General features: G+C 41.2%; 1 protein-coding gene across 1 annotated transcript in view; it reads left to right on the top strand.

The window, feature by feature from the left end:
* Nucleotides 1-20,524, top strand: part of TOP1 (DNA topoisomerase I) — a 96,367-nt gene that overhangs the window by 73,612 nt on the left and 2,231 nt on the right. Inside the window, exons 14-20 of the mRNA XM_032350668.1 lie at nucleotides 11,900-12,043; nucleotides 12,810-12,995; nucleotides 14,082-14,150; nucleotides 14,697-14,811; nucleotides 16,378-16,505; nucleotides 19,665-19,759; nucleotides 19,984-20,133. Of these exons, the coding sequence (XP_032206559.1) occupies nucleotides 11,900-12,043; nucleotides 12,810-12,995; nucleotides 14,082-14,150; nucleotides 14,697-14,811; nucleotides 16,378-16,505; nucleotides 19,665-19,759; nucleotides 19,984-20,133 (887 nt within the window). The remainder of the gene's footprint in view (nucleotides 1-11,899; nucleotides 12,044-12,809; nucleotides 12,996-14,081; nucleotides 14,151-14,696; nucleotides 14,812-16,377; nucleotides 16,506-19,664; nucleotides 19,760-19,983; nucleotides 20,134-20,524) is intronic.

Here is a 20,524-nt window from a genome sequence, read left to right as displayed (position 1 = left end):
ACTCTCCACAAAATAAGGCAAGTGTCTTTGTGCTTAGCATTATCTGGTGACCTTCCTAAGAAATATCCATTTTCTGCATCACTTTATAATCTGATTCATTTATTAATTCACAAATATTTAGTGAGATTCCAGTATGTACCTTGCACAGTGAATGCATGATGTTAGGAATTGTGTCGGTGAACAAAACAGATGCAGTCCCTGCCTTCATGTTGCTTACTGGCTGGTGGTTGAAATGTAATAAAGAGTACAATGAATGTGGGGCATCTGGGTGGCACAGTTGAGTGTCCAGCTCTTGGTTTTGGCTTGGTTTGTGTTCTCGGGGTCCTGGGGTGGAGCCCTGTGTCCAGTTCTGCGTGGAATCTGCCTGGGACCCTCTCCCTCTGAAATAAAATCTTTTTTTTTTTTTTAAAGAATGCAGTAAATGTAAATTGGCTTCTGTGGCTTTCTTCCTCATCTTTCTTGGCTCTGAGGAAGGGAACATGATTGCTCTGAATCCAGAAAGAAGTTGTAAAATCTACAGTCTTAACATATTTCTGGCTTCCTAGGGTTTTATCTGGGTACGTTCTACTAGGACTAAATGGGATCATGTATGTGAAAGCACATTGTAAACTATTATATACCCATGTGTTGTTATTTGTTAATAGTATTATTGAAAGAGGAAGGCTGTCTTGCAAGGGCAGTCAAGTTCTTATTAGCCTGCTAGGCATATCCTGCTTGGGAGAGTCCCATGAACTTCTTACCTCTGATGTACTATGGAAATGTGCATAGCAACCTAAAAGAGAAATGAGTTCTAAAGAAAACAGCCAACAAACTAGTTCTTTGTAGACTATGACTGTTAACATGCAGGGGACTGGGACTTAAAGACCTGCTTAATCATGGTTTATAGGTCATTAAACATCTCTTAAGACATGAAAGCCGTACCTCAAAAGGCTGTCTTGTTGACACTACAACACTCTTAGAGTTCTTTGTTCCTTTATGAAAAAGACCATCTCTTCATTTTCTGCCATTCATTCAGAAATGTCACTTTTTCTGGTTTAGAGTAAGTATAGAATCAGAAAGAAAACCTTCACAAGCAGAAATCATCTAAAGAAATGTTCTCTTCTTCAGAAATAAACGAAGGTAATGGACAATGGTGTTAGCTCTCAAAGAACTCCTAGGCTAATGGGCAAATTGGGTAAGAATTCAAGTGTATTAGAAGAAAGGTAAGCATTAAGTATCTTTAGGTAAATAACAACAATTATTCCCAGCACTTGAGACCAGGAATAAATTTGTGAAGGGAATTAGATTACAGTTAGGTCTTAAAAAGAGAGGTATTCCAAATCATTATGGACAGAGAGGAAGAAGTGTAAAAAAAAAGTAACAAAAAGAAGTAACAAGTGGTGATGTTTTCACAGCATTGTGAATGTGCTATAAATGTCACTAATGGTAACTTTTACGTGTATTCTACATACAAAAAAACCCCAAAGTAATGGATATTAGATTACTTTTAAGTGTTTTCACATAAGTTGACATTAGATTATCTTAGCAACCATATCAAATGTACTCTTGCCACTGTTTTATAGAAAAATTCGGTCTTTGGGAAGCAAGAAAACTTGCTCACAATCCAGTAGTTGGTAACTCTGACTTAGATCTTTAGCCTCCTTATACCTTTGTGTGATACCCTATTGCCAAATTGTGGCCAGCCTTAAGCGTCTTGCTAAAGAGACTGGCCCATATTCTGCATCTGGTGGCAAACTGTTGAAGGGCTTTAACAGAAGAGTGTCTTAAACATAACCCCACTTAAGCAGAATTCACAGGCTTCATATGCAGTCATACCAGTAAACATAGACTCTTGTAAATGATGCAAAGGAAAAGTGCAGGGTACCATCTGAGAGTGTACCGGGGCATCTGATTTGGCCTTGGGCTCAAGGAAGGCCTTTCTGAGGAAAAATATTTAAGATAAGACTTACAAGGGGCGCCTGGGTGGCACAGTGGGCTAAAGCCTCTGCCTTCAGCTTGGGTCATGATCCCAGGGTCCTGGGATCTCTGCTGGGATCGGTCTCTCTGCTCCATGGGGAGCCTGCTTCCTCCTCTCTCTCTGCCTGCCTCTCTGTCTACTTGAGATCTCTGTCAAATAAATAAAAATATTAAAAAAAAAAAAAAAAGATTAACAAGACGAATGGAAAGGAGAGGAGAATGGGTGTTCCAAAGAAAATAGCCTTTTGAAACCCCTGAGGTGAGAATGAGTTTGGTGGTCTTGGACTGAAAGAAGGGCAGCCTAGTTGAGGTACAGTGAGCAAGAAAGGGACATGAGGAAGAGGTTTAGAGGAGGATGCAGGCCAGATCTTCATACTGTTCCTTAAAATTGTCTATATTATCCTAAATCCAGTAGGAAGGTACTGGGTTCTAATAAGGGGAACAATACCAGGTTTGTGTTTTAGAAACCTGTGACATAACTGATCATTCTGAGTGTTAAAACTCTGTGGAGATTGGATTGGACACCTACCAGAAGTAGGGGTACCAATAGGATGCTGCTGTCATCCTCCAGGCAATGAATGGTGATGGCTTGGACAGGATGATGCCAGTGTGAGTGGAGAGAGGTGAACAGATTCCAGATACATGTATACTGCATCCTTGTAAACCTGGGATTCAGCCTGATTGTAGGACAGCCTCCAAGGGTTGACATCTTTGTTGTTGATAGACTAGTTGGAGGACCTCCAGGGCTGAGAGCCACCAGTTTATTCCTGACAATATCCAGATCACCACCATATACTGTAGGGATTTGTGCAGGTTTCTGAATGATGGTTATGGTAGTGAGTCTAGAAGTCATCCACATGTAGGCTCTGCCTAGAATTTTATACCCAAGACAGAGAACCTGTTCAGTTCAGTTTGGATCTAAGAGTCAGTAAAGATGGTTCAAGGCTTGGGAAGTCATACTTCCTGTTAAGAGAAAAAGAGATGTGATTTCTTCAGCTTTTACCAGTAGTTGTTGGCTATTTCCCACTCAACAGAGCAGTAAGAACTTTAGAGGTCGGGATTTGACAGTGCTTTGAATAGTCTTTAAATGCACTGCCATCAGGAGACGCATTCTCTCGATAAAAATAGGGAGCTGCAAGCATTAGGGGTTTTATTTTTTATGAAATATTTCAAATATACAAGAATAGATAACAGTACGGTGAAAGCCCATGCCAACCATCTGGCTGTGTCAAACTTTAACATAATGTCCTATTTGTTCAGTTACTTCGTTTTGTAAGAATATTCTGATAAACAGAGCTGAAGTCCCCTACGTACGGTTTACCTCCTTCTCTGGAGGTTACTATAAGCAACTTAATGTTTTCCTTGTGTATATTTTTTGTGTTTTTACAATATATTTCTCTGTGGGTAAACAATACGTACCATTGTTTTTACAAGGTATAATTTTAAATTAGGTATGTTATTGAGATCGTTCTGTAACTTATTTCACTTGGCTTTGGTTTTGGCATTTTTACCTTGACATACACTTCCAATTTATCCATTTTATTTGCTAGATGATGTTCTGTTTTATAAAAAATAACTCTTTTCAAGAGACATTTAGGGTTGGGGAGTGCCTGGGTGGCTTAGTCATTAAACCTCTGTCTTCAGCTCAGGTCATGATCCCAGGGTCCTGGAATAAAGTCCCACATTTGGGTTCCCTGCTCCACGGGAAGCCTCCTTCCCCCTCTCGCACTCTCTCTGCTTGTATTCCCTCTCTCACTGTCTCTCTGTCAAATAAATAAAATCTTAAAAAAAAAAAAATTTAGGGTTGTATATAATATTTTATTATAAACAGGTGCTGGAATAAATACATCTTCCTTGTATATATGAATGAAAATTTGCCTTAAGGATTCTTTGTTAGATTTTTTTTTTTTTTAAGATTTTATTTATTTATTTGACAGATCACAAGCAGGCAGAGAGGCGGGGGAGTGGGGGAGGGGAAGCAAACTCCCCACTGAGCAGAACCCAATGCAGGGCTTGATCCCAGGACCCTGGGATCATGACCTGAGCCAAAGGCAGAGGCTTTAACCCACTGAGCCACCCAGGCGCCCCTTCATTAGATATTTTTAAATTGTTCTCTAAAGTGCCCAATCAGTTTACACCACCACCATTCCCCCAATAGTGCACACGTTTCTGTCTTCCATATCTTTGCCGAAGTTCTGCTTTGTGCATTTGGATATTTGATCAACTAGAATATATTTTTGTGTATAGTATGAGGTGTAGTATAATATATTTTTTTCCAAATGAATAACCAGTTTTTCCGAACTATTTAGTTACATTACCCTCCTTGTTTATATATCAAATTTCTACGTATATGTCGGTCTGTTTGTGGGCTCTCTGTCCTGTTTATTTCTTCATCAGTGGCATACTCTCCTAACTGTTCTAGCTTTACCAACTAGGACAGGTTTCCTTCATCTTACTCTTCAGAATTGTCTTGGCTGTTCTTGGCTCTCTGCTGTTTTGCATTCATTTTGTGATAAATTTGTCACATTCTAATGAAGACTACTGAGATTTTTATTGTATTGAACTTATGGGGTTAATGGGGAAGTTTTGACAACATTGAGTCTTCCACTCTGTGAACGTGTTATGCTTCTCCATTAATTCATGTCTTAAGAGTACACCGTCTAGTATTGCTTTATAATTTTCTCCATAGTTTTACATTATTCTTTTTTTTTTTTTTTTAAGATTTTATTTATTTATTTGACAGAGATCACAAGTAGGAAGAGGCAGGCAGAGGGGGGGGTGGGGAGGCAGGCTCCCTTCTGAGCAGAGAGCCCTATGTGGAGCTTAATCCCAGGACCCTGGGATCATGACCTGAGCCGAAGGCAGAGGCTTTAACCCACTGAGCCACCCAGGCACCCCACTTTTACATATTCTTAAAACCTTTTTTTCTTAGAACCCTTAATTGTTTTTAGGTTTATATTGAATGTGACTTTTTTTCTACTACATTTCTGTTACTATTAGAGTGGTAATGCTGTTGATTTTCTTAATATTTTGTATCTGACAACATTGCTGAACTCTTGTTCTAGAAGTGTCCCTGTCTTTTGGATTTGCCACATAGACAAGTAAATTACCTATAAATCATTTCTAGTACTTATACCTCATACTTTTTTTTTTTTTTTTTAAGGGAGGGAGAGATATAGGTGGGAAGAAGGGCAGAGGAAGAGGGAGAGAGAAAAATCTCAAGGAGTCTCCTCACTGAGCAAAGAGCCTGACATAGGACTTAGTCTCAGGAATCTGACGTTAATGACCTGAGCTGAAATTAAGAATTGGATGCTCAACCAACTGAGCCACCCAGGTGTCTCTATCTCGTACTTCTTTTGTTGGAAGTATTACTTTTTATTTTAAATCCACAGTCATCCTTAAAACCTTAATCCTCTCTCCATTTAGCATTGTCAGAATGAGATATTTGGTTAATTTCTATATTAATACCTTCCCTCTAGGTTTGCTTTTCTTACTGAAATACACTGTTCAATACACTGTTCACTGTTTAGTGAGGATCTGTAGGTGGCAAATTCCCTTTGTTTCGCTGAAAAATTTATTTTCATCCTCATAATGTATCTTTTCTCCAATAAAGAGTGTATCTTTGGGCACCTGGGTGGCTCAGTGGGTTAAACCTCTGCCTTTAGCTCAGGTCATGATCCTCAGGTCAGATCAGGGTCCTGGGATCAAGGCCCATGTCAGGCTCTCTGCTCAGCAGGGAGCCTGCTTCCCTCTCTCTCTGCCTGCCTCTCTACCTACTTGTGATTTCTCTGTCAAATCCATAAATAAAATCTTTTTTAAAAAATTTTATTTTTGGGACACCTGGGTGGCTCAGTGGTTAAGCCGCTGCCTTCAGCTCAGGTCATGATCTCAGGGTCCTGGGATCGAGCCCCACATCGGGCTCTCTGCTCAGCGGGGAGCCTGCTTCCTCCTTTCTCTCTGCCTGCCTCTCTGCCTGCTTGTGATCTCTCTCCGTCAAATAAATAAATAAAATCTTAAAAAAAAAAAAATTTTATTTTTATTCTATATCTCAATGTGGATATATATGTATAGATATTTAGACTATGAGTGAGATAACGAATGTATTTTAACCTGTAAACTTTCGACTGGGAGGTAGTTTTTGTCCATGTATCATTCCGTTTTGCTCTTTGCTCTCCACTTCTCTGCTCCTTCTCCTAGGAGTCTTCTAGCTCAGCTCAGCCCAAGCTGACACAGGTGCCCTTACTTTAGCTCTCCCCATCTTGCTTGGAGCACTTTCATTGCTATATGTTTGGAACAACTTAAGGATTAAAGCATGATTTCACTTGCCTGATCTGACCCAAAAGTCTACAAAGATAAGTATTTGTTATAGAGAGTAAAGGGTAGTAATTGGTGGCTTTACTTCCTGGTGAACTTTAGGTCCAAAACATGGGAGACGACCATCATGAGGCTTTGTTCTGTACCTTTCCGCTCAGCCTCCAGAGACTTCTCCTGTTCTAAGACTCTTTTGCTTGCTTTTCAGTCTATATTTTACTTACTCACTTCCCCCATGTAATATTATTATACCATTGTACCCCATCTCTCCTCCATTAAGAAATTTAACTCAAGCATGATGTGACTTAGAGATTTTTGACAACTTAAAAAAAATTGGGTAGTCAAGGGTTTAAAAAGGGGGGGGCGCCTGGGTGGCTAAGTGGGTTAAAGCCTCTGCCTTCAGCTCAGGTCATGATCTTGGGGTCCTGGGATCGAGCCCTGCATCGGGCTCTCTGCTCAGCTGGGAGCCTGCTTCCTCCTCCTCTCTCTGCCTGCTTCTCTGCCTGCTTGTGATCTCTGTCAAATAAATAAAATAAATCTTTAAAAAGAAAAAAAGCTCAGCTGAAGTGTGTCCCTTTAATATCCCCCCTTTCTGGCAACTTGGATTGGTCTACTTGGGAGTTGGAGCCGGGGTTATAGTACAAATAGCCTCACAGATGATTGAAAGGATCAGGACCTTTGAGAGCCATAGGAACACGTGCTCCAGATGAAGACTATCCTGAGCTCATTCACATTTTTCTGTGCTCATCCTGATTTGTTCTGCTTTGTTCAGACATCTTGCAGGTATTTCCATTCCCTTCCTTTTCCACTCTGTGCTGGTACCCACAGAATCTGAAATTGCAGGAAAATGGCAGAGTCAGCCTCTTGAAACCAGTAGTTTCAGCAAAGCTGATTCCAGATAAACCGTAGATCTAGAGGTTACAAAAGGACTGCTTGTTTAAGGTACTCAGTGCTAAGTCCAACCCACTGCCAAGGTTGGAAACATTACCTAGTCTCATAACCTGTAAAGTAACCCTTAGTAAAAGTGAGGTTCTTCAACCAGTCTTAAATTTACAAACAAAATTTTTCTTCTTTTTTTTTTTTTTTTTTTCCAAATGAAGCACAACAAACTTCAGAATCAGTTGTTGATGTTATACTGCATTCAATCCTATTAAAATATTCTTAGGGCAAAAGACCCATTTCTGCCTTTTCTCTCTTTAGAGCTTATAATTCTGTGAGGTTTCCGAGATGTATATACCTACAACTTTTTATTAACCATCGGGGTGTTGAAGGGCTAGACTGAAGGAAAATGTACTTATAAAACTTTATATCCTTAGGAAGCTCTTGATTTTGGTGTTTTATTAGAGAAAATAAGAGATATGCATATTTTTAAGAAAAATCCTAACTGACTCCTTTTGTAAAATTCTAAAGTATAAGAAGTAAAACACTAAAACTTCTAGATTATATCATGGGTAGAACATTATAAGACCTTGGTGTAGATTTCCTAGGACACAAAATAAACACTTATGATAAAAAAATTTTTGACCGAGTGGACTTCATTAAAATTAAAAAACTTAGGTTTAACAGAGGATACTGTTAAACACAGACTGGGACAGAATATTAGCAGCATGTGTATTTGACAGAAAATTTGTATCCAGAATACACAAAGAATTCTGTAACTCAATAATAAAAGACAAACATCCCCCATAAAAAAGCGAGAGATTTGAATAGATATTTACAAAATAGAGGAATGGCCAATAAATTAAGCACGTGAAGGAGTTCTCAATATCATTAATTATCAGTGGAATGCAGAATTAAACCACAATGAGATACTAATTCCAGTTCTAGATATTTTTGCCCCAAATCAAATTGAAAATTTAGGCCCACAAAAAGACATGTACAAGAATGCTTATAGCGGTACTATATTTGTGCAGGTCTCAAACTGGAACATTATAGGGGTCCATCAACAGAAAAAACACATGGTCTTGTCAGAGACATTAGGGTTATTTACAGATTACACTGTATATACCAGCAGTTGAAAGCATTGAATATTGATAAATGCAGCAACATGGATGACTTTTTTTTTTTTTTTTTTAAAGATTTTATTTCAGAGAGAGTGCTGGGGGAGGGGCAGTGGGTGAGGGAGAGCAAGAATCTCAAGCAGACTGCACTGAGTGTGGAGCCTGACATAGGGCTAAGTCTCACAACCGTGAGATCATGACCTGAACCTAACTAAATCAAGAGTCGGATGCCCAACTAACTGAGCCACCCAGGAACCCCAACATGGATGAATCTAAAAACTGTGTTGAGAAACCCAGACACACGAGTCTCTACTCTATAATTCCATTTATATAATACTCTAAATTAGGCAAAACCAATCTATGATGGTAGAAATCAGATTAAAGGACCAGTGGTTGTTTAGTTGGTGATTAACTGGGAAGGGACATGAGGGAACTTTCTCGAATGATAGAAAATACTCTTGATGGGGTGTGGGTTACATGGGTTATAAATTGTCAAAACTGGGACGCCTGGGTGGCTCAGTTGGTTAAGCAGCTGCCTTCAGCTCAGGTCATGATCCCAGCATCCTGGGATCGAGTCCCATATCGGGCTCCTTGCTTGACAAGGAGCCTGCTTCCCCCTCTGCCTCTGCCTGCCACTCTGTCTGCCTGTGCTCACTCTCGCTCCTTTCTCTCTGACAAATAAATAAAATCTTTAAAAAAAAAAATTGTCAAAACTGGTCAAATTATACAGTTAAATCTGTATGACATAATCTTTTTTTAAAAGATTTATTCAGAATGGAATAGTGGAATAAAATGCACTGCTTATATCTGGAAAAGAATTTAAATACCTCTGTGTATCAGCAATAAAAAGACAAACTTTTTTTAAATGGGCATATATGAAAAGCTGGTTGGATTTTCTCTTTGAACATGGTATTAATATATATGGCCAGTTTGTTGAGTCTTTTGTTTAAAGACTCAAGTAATAGATGTTTGGAGTTCAGAATGCCAGTCACCCTTCTTTGGTGTTCTACAGAATGGCAAACTCATAGGGATCACCAGCTATGTGAAAAGAACCACTTAAGGGGCGTCTGACTGACTCAGTCAGTGGAGCTTGTGACTTGATCTCAGGGTTTTAAGTTCGAGCCCAGCATTAGGTGTAGAGATTACTTTAAAAAAAAAAAAAAAACTTAATAAAAGAAGATAAGAGCCACTTAAGAATATTGGCAAATGTCATCATTCCCCAAGACAGATCTCTGAGAGAGGGTTAGAGAATGGGATTTAGCTCATCTCCCACTTTGTATCCTGAATCCAGATCCTCACCACATTTACCCACTGTGCTTAATGAGTAAGCAGTTACATTGGAAACAGAAAATACGGTAAGCCCACCAGTTGAAAGAAAAAAAAAAATCACCCAAAGAATATCCTGTATAACTAAATCAAATTAGATTCTTATCCAAACAGAAGTTTGACTGGCTAGGGGAGGATGAGAGGAGCTTAAAGGCAGTCCCTCTATAGTAGTCTCCTTGTTTTACTGAGATGGTTTTGATGACAGCCTTGTCTGGAAGACTGGAATGGGTATTTCTATCTTCTAGTAGTCTAAGAAAACTTGTTGAGGTGCATTTAACTGTCTGGATTCTGTTTCAAGAAACTGAAGGCAGCAGGGGTAGATATGCTTCCTGGAGGCCAGACTTCCCCTAGACCTAGACAAGATGGCTTCTACCCCTACCCTCTTCTCTGTGTCTTTATTTGAAAGAACCCTGGATCCTTGTGTCAAGAGCCCAGCCAGCCTATAAAAGAAAAGTTGGTCTTGTGGTATCCTCTGTGAATGACTTACTTGTTGGGTTTTCCTAAAACTTGTTCTAGTGGCATGACTAAGGAATTGTGCAAATGTGAACCTACAGGACTTAGAAGACTTGGAGTCAGGTTTTGGTAGCCCTGTGTGCTTTAGAGTGATGGCCAAGAGCCTACTCCTGAGCTGGAGACTGTACTATTGAAGATTAGTTCTTGTCTAGTTGTATGTGTATGTGTGTGTGAGAGAGAGACATGATTGTCATGGAAATTTATTATTGACTTACACATGAGGACAGCTGGTATCACACCTTTTCCTTCGCCCTCTTAAATGTCAGTATGTACTTAGAAAAATCAGTGAGAAATTTTCAGTTTTCCATTGTCAGGACATAGAAGTTAGATATTTCTTCTTAGATGTTGTATCACCAACTGCTAAATCGCCCACTCACAACAAGTAGTTATTGAACCTCTTGTTTTGTAGCCAAACAAGTACATACGGCGTGGCCACACACAGTTGTAGGAGAGTGCTGATGAATTCTTAGCACACCTGGGTAAGCTTGCATTTCTGAGCGTTGTTAGAGCTAGAAGGAGAAGTTATTTCTTGCTGTCATATAGCCCACTTTTCTGCATGCCCAGAAGACTAGATACCTTGACCACAGTTCTTATGCTTCAAGAACCACATGTCCCATGTCCCATGTCAGGTGGGAACTAGGCATTTGTCATTAGAAATCACTACCCCTTTTTCTTGTTGTGGTTATGGGTATTAAGACCTGAGATTCTTGGGTTCTTAAATTTCATCCCTTTATTCATGTCATATAATCTGTTACAGGCCTTAGAATACTCTCTGTCCCTCTTGGGATTTAATGTTTTGGGGGGGGTTTTTTTTTGGTTTTTGAATATTGTATTTATTTATTTGACAGAGGGAGACACAGCAAGAGAAGGAACACAAGCAGGAGAAGTGGGAGAGGGAGAAGCAGGCTCCCCGCTGAGCATGTAGGGCTCAGTCCTAGGACGCTGGGATCATGACCCAAGCCGAAGGCAGAAGCTTAATAACTGAGCCACCCAAGCACCCCAAGTTTTTTTGTTTTTTTGTTTATTTTCCTTTTCTTATCTTTCACACTTGACATTATCAGTCCTTGCTTATGAATGTTTCCATTCAGCATGGTAGCAGAAATAATCATCTGTCACTATTGATTAGATTCAGTCTTTTCACACCCTTCTAAAAAAACTTGATCGGCATTAGAGTCGAGTTTTAAACCTTGTACCAAAAACACTAATGTTTAAAAAAACAAAACAAAAAAAAAAAACTTCCACTCAATCTAATAAAGAATACCTAAATGCAAAAGTTAGAAAATGGTGAATAATTACCACTGTTCCTGGAAGTCTTTGTGTTCTTAGTAATTCTGTGTTGTCATCTTCGGTTCAGCTTTCCTTGACAGTCCATCAGACTAAATGGTCGTGTTAGATTTAATGAAATTCAGTCCCAGCAGAAAACTGCTGTTGGGTCTTAGACTCTGCAGCAGAGTGGTGATACTGATAGGGGAATGGGAATGTTTCTACCCTTTGTATTGACAGAAGTCAGTTTTTAGGACATTTGGCTTTTCCCAAGAACATAAACATTTTATGGAATGAAAGTTAGAAGCTTTCTTAGCAGTTAGGAGCCGGCTGGGCTTGACAGTGGAATGGGACAGCCGAGTTCCCAGCAGGTTAGATGCTCTACAGTTTCTCTTCAGTACTCTTCTTTTTCTGCCTTGCTTAAGCTCAGGTTCCTTCTCTTTGGTTCAGAGCTCTGAACTTGGATATTCAAAGTGTATTTTTCCTCTGTCATCCCTAAGCAATCCACATTTGGAGTTGGGTCTTTGCAGGGTGAGAAAGACTGGCAGAAATATGAGACTGCTCGGCGACTAAAGAAGTGCGTGGACAAGATCCGGAACCAGTATCGAGAAGACTGGAAGTCCAAAGAGATGAAAGTCCGGCAGAGAGCTGTAGCTCTGTACTTCATCGACAAGGTGAGTGTCCTCCTGTCCAGTTACCTAATATGTTCAGCTTGTCAAAGATGTGGGGGTTGTTCACTCCTCCAGGCCTTGTGTTAGACATTTTCAAACTCTCTTTGACTAGAAGCCACCAAAAAAATTCTGTTTTTTACATCACGACCCAACACACATAAATATATTTGCATTTGTGTGTAACTGAAACAAAAGTTGCACAAAACAATGTTTAGCCTTTCTATGAGTGGTGAATTATGACATTTTAAATTCTGTTTATTGTTTTTTAATGAAGGATGGTTATAACCCTTAAAATTGGTTAAACAGTGCATTAATGTATCACAACTACAGTTTGAAGGACCATTCTCTAGCAGAGATCAGTTTGTCAGTACTTTTTTGAAGATTTGGGTTTTTTCCCAGTTTTGTACTGCCAAGCACAAAGAGACTCTTGAGTTTGATTACCCAGAATAGGAATACTCCTTCATGTGCTGCTTTATTTAAAACAAAAACGAAAACAAAACAAAGAAACCTTCCTTTCCTCCATCCCCATTGGAGAGAACAGAGTAAAGAGAAACTTGATTTTCTGAGAAAGGATAATATCACTATGATTCTCCATATTTCATTTTATAGAGGAAGAAGCAAACGGTCTAGAATCCAGAATTCCCATGCCTTGCAGACGTTGCTCTTTTTCTCCAAAGATAGCTTGGAGACTTCTGATTTGGGTTTCCTAGAGACCCAAGAGATACAGGTTTTTTCATTTGTTCTCATTTTTCCCTCTAACCCTGGACAGCTTGCTCTGAGAGCAGGCAATGAGAAGGAGGAAGGAGAAACAGCAGACACTGTAGGTTGCTGCTCGCTTCGTGTGGAGCATATCAATCTGCACCCAGAGTTGGATGGTCAGGAATACGTGGTCGAGTTTGACTTCCTTGGAAAGGATTCAATCAGATATTACAACAAAGTCCCTGTTGAGAAACGAGTAAGTTACTGTGGCCTGTGCTTTCTGGCCTTTTTTTCCTTTCATTCATTCATTCATTCATTCATTCAGGAAGCATTTCTTGAGTGCTTTTTGTATGCTCTTCACTTCACTGGCCACTAGGAAAATGGTTTTGAAAGGGGAGAGGTGTTGGTGGGTGTCTGTGGTACCTCTTTTTAGTTCCTCTCCCTCACTAGCCCCCTGTGCTACACCTTCCTGGAGATGGGGGGCCATATTCTATAGTAATACTCAACAGAGCATGCTGTAGAGAGTTGGCCCTCATGGCAAACTTCAGTTTAAGATTTAACTCACCTTATTGTAATGATGCAGCCACGTTTCAGTACCCCCTGGTCAGGTTGCACATCTGTCATGTTTGTAGCTTTACTTCAACCCCTCCCCACCTCTTGACTGAGCAGAACAGTATTCCTTTAGTCCCCAAATCTCTGAGCCTAGGGCCGAAGAGGGCGCTGCAGCTTCATGTTTTCCCCCAAGTATTGGACTTGAACCAGAGATTAGCAGGGTGCTGGGCCTCCATAATCCAGCCCTTTAACAGTCTGATGTTTAGTCAGTCAGTCAGGCTCTGCTGGCTGTGGCAGTGGTCCATACTAAACAAGGTTAAAGACATGACAACTAAATATAATACCTCACCTTAGATTGGGTTCCATCCTGGGGAGGTAGAGGACATCATTATGTAACTGACCGAATTGGAATAGGAACAATAGATTATAGTGTATATGCATGTAAATTGATGACGCTGATACATACTGTGCACATGGAAGGGAGTATCTCTAGCCTTAGAAATTTTTAGGAAATACATGGAGCTATTGAGGGGTAAAGGGCTTTATATACTACAAGTACCCATAAATGGTTCGAAAGAAATAGTTAGGTGTGTACACACACATGTAGAGAGAAGTGAGGCAAACATGTACTGTGCAGATGGTGAATGATGTGTAAAATGTTAATGGTTGATGAATCTGGTAAAGGATGTGAATGTGCCTTGGGCTTTTTTATTTTCCAAGTTTTTGTAAGCCTGCAGTTATTTCCAAACTAAAAGCTTTTTAAATAACAGGTCCTACTTCTTTCTTTTAGGTTTTTAAGAACTTACAGCTATTTATGGAGAACAAACAGCCTGAGGATGATCTTTTTGATAGACTCAATGTGAGTGGACAGAGTGCAGTGGGTTAAAGGAGGGGCCCAGCCAGAGCCTCACTACCAGCTCCTACAGGAGAGGTTTGCCTGGGGGTGACAGTGACTCTACCTTCAGTCGATCCTGTGGCATCCTATACATTCTTCCTCCTGTAGGCACACAGTGAATCCATGGGCAAAGCCCTGAGACAGGTGGACAAACCCTGCCTTTTATTCTCTTCTGGCTCTTGCAGTCTTCTCTTGGCTGGATGCTCAGCCATCTCGGGTGGAGACTAAAGGCCTATTTCTGATAGCTTCTCAGGGAAAATCTTAATAGGGAAGGATAACTTTGTTTTATTGGCCTGCTTAAGATTAAAGTACTTCATAGAGAGGTATCCTGCAAACCTATATTTTGGAATTCTTTTCTCTCTCTCTCTCATGACTTCCCACTGGCAGGGCCATAAACTTGGCAAAATTGAGATTACACTGGCATAAATGTCCTAGAGCTTGCCAGAAGGGGTGGAGTGGTATGGCTTTTGCGTAAATCCCAATATCCGATTCGTGCTTTGTCTCCTCCAGACTGGTATTCTAAATAAGCATCTTCAGGATCTCATGGAGGGCTTGACAGCCAAGGTATTCCGTACATACAATGCCTCCATCACGCTACAGCAGCAGCTAAAAGAACTCACAGCTCGTAAGTACTGCTTGGCCAGATGGGCCTGCACCCTTCCTGGTAGGTCTGCTGCCCTTGCTCAGCTAAGTCGTATATCCATTCTGCTTTTTCTCCTTAACTTTATGACTAGAAACTTTTCCTTCTACAGCTCTAATAACGAGCCAAGGCTTAGTTGTATAAACGTAAAATCAGTGCAGTTTTCCCCTTCCTACCCCACCTTCAAGATTAATGTTCATGGAATGCTGACAGGAGGGTTCTGTCTGCTCTGAAAATGCCTGCATTTGATGTTTTATATGTCTGTTACTTGAAAACTCACAGGGTGCTGTGATGTTTGATTAAATTGGAGAGAATAAGGTTATCATGGTTTGTTTGGCTTTTTTTAAAGATTTTATTTATTTATTTGACACAGAGAGAGATCACAAGTAGGCAGAGAGGCAGGCAGAGAGAGAGAGAGAGAGGAGGAAGCAGGCTTCCTGCTGAGCAGAGAGCCCGATGCGGGGCTCCATCCCAGGACCCTGAGATCATGACCTGAGCCGAAGGCAGAGGCCTAACCCACTGAGCCACCCAGGCGCCCCTCATTGTTATTTTTTTAAAATAGCACATCGGGGGCGCCTGGGTGGCTCAGTGGGTTAAAGCCTCTGCCTTCAGCTCAGGTCATGATCCCAGGGTCCTGGGATGGAGCCCTACATTGGGCACTCTGTTCAGCAGGGAGCCTGCTTCCCCACCCCCGCAACCCCAACTGCCTCTCTGTCTGCTTGTGATCTCTGACTGTCAAATAAATAAAATCTTAAAAATAAATAAATAAATAAGTAAAATAAAATAGCACATCCATGGGGTGCCTAGGTGGCTCACTGGGTTAATAAGCCTCTGCCTTTGGCTCAGGTCAGGGTCTTAGGGTCCTGAGATTGAGCCCAGTATCGGGCTCTGCTTAGCAGGGAGCCTGATTCCCCCTCTCTCTTTCTGTCTGCCTTTCTGCCTACTTGTGATCTATTTAAAAAGTAAAATAGCACATCCTTCCCCTGAGGTTACTGTCATTTTCCCCCTTAAGATAGTAGGCAGTATTCTCCTAAAAACTAAGTGCAGAAGACACAACCAAGATCCATAAGCTTGCTTTCTAGAGCCCAGTCACTGCTAAATTCCCCTGTCCTCTGTAAGTATGTCAGATGCCTTAGAATATGAGTTGGAAAATCCAAGGGTGTTTGAGAGTGGGAGAAAGGATGCCATGTGACATTAAGTAAAATATTCCTCATGCTTTTAAGTTTTCTTTGTAAAATAGGTAACTGCTTTGTGATTTTAAAATGTAAACTTTGTGATCCTTTTGTCTTACTCTCTACAGACCCTTTCTGTCCCCTTTCTGTCCACGTTTTCTTCAGGGTATATTGGGTGGCTAGGTGGGGGAGGCAGCCTTTGAGACAAATGGAAATTGACTCTTGACTCTTGGGTTTTGACTTTGTGTCTTGGGAGAACTTGATCATGAGAGCGAGATGAGGGCCGGCAAAGTCATGAGAAAGAAGAGCTGGGGAAGCATGTTGTGTGTTCTCGTGTATGCATACTGACTCTTTTACCCTCCTGTTTCTTTCTTCACAGCTGATGAGAACATCCCAGCAAAGATCCTGTCGTACAACCGTGCCAACCGAGCTGTTGCAATTCTTTGTAACCATCAGAGGGCACCACCCAAAACTTTCGAGAAGTCAATGATGAACTTGCAGTCTAAGGTACTGTAGGTCTGGATGGAGGGGTAGCAAAATTACGGGAACCCCATCTGCTGTGGATAGATAGTCTGCAAACAGGAGGCCTTCTGGGCTGGGATATGAGGCCAGTTCTAGGTCTGTTCTGAAAGAGGTCCATGCTAAGGATAAACAAATGGAAATATACTAGGAGTTACCCCTGATCAAGATACTGAGTATCAGGTACCCAGTTTAGGACATCTCCATTCTGCAAACAGAAATCCTGCAATGGCTACTTCCTGTTTTGAAAACCTAAGTTTGATGTACCTTTGAAATACTGCTAATTATTGTCTTTACTATAAATGAAGGTAAGGGATATAGAGAGAGTCTTTACACTTCCTTGCTGTGGCCCAGAAATACAACTGTTTCCAAATTAGATTGTTTCAAATTGAAAAGATGATGAAACAGTGATCTTTAATTGCCCCCTTATCCTAGCACAACTATTTTTATTTTTACACATTCCACATGAATCATATTTTTATGTAGCTCATCATCAAACATCTGTTGAATACTGGCTTTGTGCCAGACTTGCTGCCCTAGAGGGAGAGACTGACATGCAAACAAGTAGATGCTGTTCCTCCTTCGTGTGCCTCTCCTCCCTATGATTCTGCCTGGTACTGTGCTTGTAAGCTACAAGGCACTAAACATTGGGTGGTTGGCATTTCTGTGTTAGCAATGGCTACATAACCTGTTCTAGTGCCCTCACTCACAAGAGAATTTGCAATATTTCACTCTAAAGCAGACACACAGGGTTACAAAGGACCAATTATCTTGAAATAAACTTACCAAATAAATTTCAATGTCTGTGATGTGCTTCCTTATTAAGATCTTAAGTTGGGTCTGATAATGACTATAAATTTCAAGCATAGTAATGAATGTGTAAATGATACTTCAAGGTTTCTGCCACAGTTACAGTGATAGGGAGATAACCATACATACGTTGGTGGTGAAGTCCTAGGGATTACTGGTGTTACTATGGTTTGTTGCCCACACTGATAATTGAAGAAGAAATGGTGAGTTTCAGATAGAGGTTGGTGAATTTAGAGATGCAATTCTTTTCTGTCCACATTCACAGAATTCTGTACAAGGACAAATGGAGTTAAAAATGGCCACTATAGGGGCACCTGGGTGGCTCAGTTGTTAAGCATCTGCCTTCAGCTCAGGTCATGATCCCAGGGTCTTGGGATCGAGCCCCACATGGGGCTCCCTGCTCAGCGGGAAGCCTGCTTCTCGATCTCCCACTCCCCCTGCTTGTGTTCCCTCTCTCACTGTGTCTTCTATCAAATAAATAAATAAAATCTTTTTTTTAAAAAATGGCTACTATACAGTGAGGCTACATACACATTTTCAGGTCCACCATATTTTTCCTTCTACTGAAATTTCTTCTAAGATAAATACCCAGTAGTAGTAGTACATCTGGATCAGAAAATATCCACAACCTACAGTTGATCCTGCAGGAGCCATCTGGTTTTCCTGAAGGGATGCACATGTGCAGAGTAAATTAATATACATCCCTAGACCTTTCAGAGCCTTAGACCATGTGGTTGGCAGGCCAGGAACCCTATAGACCACCCTTCCTAGCAGCTCCCATTTGCTGCCACTCTTTTAAATGATCATCTGGTATCATTTACTCTCCCTGTGTTACTATTCCAAGCCAGAAATGTAAAGCATGAATATTCAGGTGCTGTTTACCCAATTCAGGCTACCCCTCCCTAGAGCATGAGGAGTTATTTTGTCGATCTTACTCTGGAACCACTGTTTGGGCAGCCTAGGCTGCCTGCCAGACGAGCCCTCCAAGCCCAGGAACCCTCTCCTGTGTGCCCACAAAGCAAACACACGCCCCTGTTTGCCAAGTGAATCAATGGAGTCTTTGATGCTTTGAGAGAATTTGAAACAGCCTGCCAGTTTAGCATCCACAGAAATGGTTAAAAGATTGTGGTCGGTTACATTTCTAGCCTGAGAAGAATCTGGCTAGTGGTGTCTGTGATGCTTTTGTGTATAAAATCCATTCCTTAAGCTTGACTTTGGACAACTTAGATGTTGGAAATAAGCCATTTATAGTAAAATGCATTTAATGATTCTCTCACAATGGTGGCCTCTGTTTCTAGTCTTAGGCTGTTTGTGTATACCTAACAGACAATTCTAGGCTGAGAGTAACAGCCCAGTGTGTGTTGAATCAGGCAAATATTTATTTACTCTTCAGAGGTTCCCTTGACCTCGCAGGTTAGCAAGGCAATAGCACGTCTGAGGGTCTGCCCCCAGCAGCATGAGCTGAGTAGTTCAGGCTCTGGTTTATGGTGGTGTCTACTGCTGTCCTTAAGAAGGAACCGAGAACTTGGGTTTTCCAGAGGTATTTCAAGGGTTCTATAAGCAAGAAAGACTGAAATTGTCCTTGTTTTCTTCCGTTATAGAAAGTGCTCCATAGCTAAAAATGTTTTCAGACCTCTTCCTGAGTGACAACTACAGTTTCCTTGCCATCTCGGCTCTCTCTTCTTTTAAAAACAGAATGCCAAAGCCAAGCCATGCCGTGTATAGGTTTGAACAGACTGGCTGAGCTATTTGCTTCCTGGGTATTTCAGTTGCCATTTTTAAGTCCCTTGGGTATTCCCTTCAGTGCATCCTTTTTTCTTGAGAAGCTCTCAGCTGCTTACCAGAATACTGGGAGAATCTGAGGAATGAGCTGGGTTCAGCAGGTGCGAGGATCCTGTTTCCACTTCAAAAAGAGTTACCTCCTGTAGTATTCTTAGAATGGAGGCCACAGCCTGCCCTAGCACAGGATATCGACCTCCCGGGTATCTAAAGCCAAAGTGTCCTAGGAGTGAAAGATTAGCACATGCCCAGTCCCGGCACATTCCTTAACCTGAGCTTCTGGATTAAGGAGGGCCTGGGTCACTGCCTATACTTATTTCTTCACTTACTTCTTGAAGGGTCAGTGAAGAACATAAATGGCCAAATAGCAGTTGAATTCAGCAGTCACTGTACATGTACTCTGTGCCTCAAGAAATCACTGCTGAGGGTTGTTACCTGGCACACCATTGACAGCCTGCCTACCTAGTGGAGACAACTTGTAGGTTTCATCTCTGGTGGAACCTGTCTTTTTTCTTTTGGGGCTGATTTTCTTAAACCTTCATGTTCTTCCTTGTTTAGATTGATGCCAAGAAGGAACAGTTAGCAGATGCCCGGAGAGACTTGAAAAGTGCTAAGGCTGACGCCAAGGTCCTGAAGGATGCAAAGACCAAGAAGTATGTACCTGGTATTGTGCAGAGCTGGGGCTTGGTCAACAGAACGATGGGGACAATATCAGGCCCCCAGGGCCCCAGCCTTTTTAGGGGTTCCGAGTGGAATCTGTTGGAAATCTCTGTATTTAGGGTTTTCCTGCTTTTGCTGCCCCTCAATGGCAGGGTGGGGTCGTAGTGTTCTTCTCCAGAGGCTAGGCCTGGTGGTTGAATGACTTCTATTCTTCCAGGGTGGTAGAGTCAAAGAAGAAGGCTGTGCAGAGACTGGAGGAGCAGTTAATGAAGCTTGAAGTTCAGGCCACAGACCGAGAAGAGAATAAACAAATTGCTTTGGGAACCTCCAAACTCAATTATCTGGACCCCAGGATCACAGTGGCTTGGTAAGTACTGAGCCCTTCCTGAGTTCCTGCTGCTGGCTTGTAAAGGGTAACGGGGCGGTGGAGGGAGAGGAAGGGGGGTTCAAGAGCATTGTAGGCCTTCACACGCCATTCCTGCACTTCACACTTGAAGTACTTGGGGAAACCCCTGCCTTTCGACTATGCATCCTACAAATGCACTAGAACTTCCTAATGGCTCTAAGTGGTCAATAATATTGCTATACTACCTTGGAATGTATTTATGTCTGTTTTTAAAAGCCAGTTGCGGCCCCTACCTTTATGGAACTTGAGGACAAGAATAGGAATTCTTAGCCTTCATTAAAGGAAAACTATAAAAGAGCCAGTCTGTCTACACTTGAACAAAACTTTTCAATAAATTTTTTTTTTTTTACAA

The sequence above is a fragment of the Mustela erminea genome, chromosome 7 (genome assembly GCF_009829155.1).
Source record: "Mustela erminea isolate mMusErm1 chromosome 7, mMusErm1.Pri, whole genome shotgun sequence".
In the NCBI taxonomy this organism is placed as follows: Eukaryota; Metazoa; Chordata; class Mammalia; order Carnivora; family Mustelidae; genus Mustela; species Mustela erminea.
The sequence above is the reverse complement of the archived record's forward strand: the minus strand, read 5'-3'. Positions and strand labels throughout refer to the sequence as shown.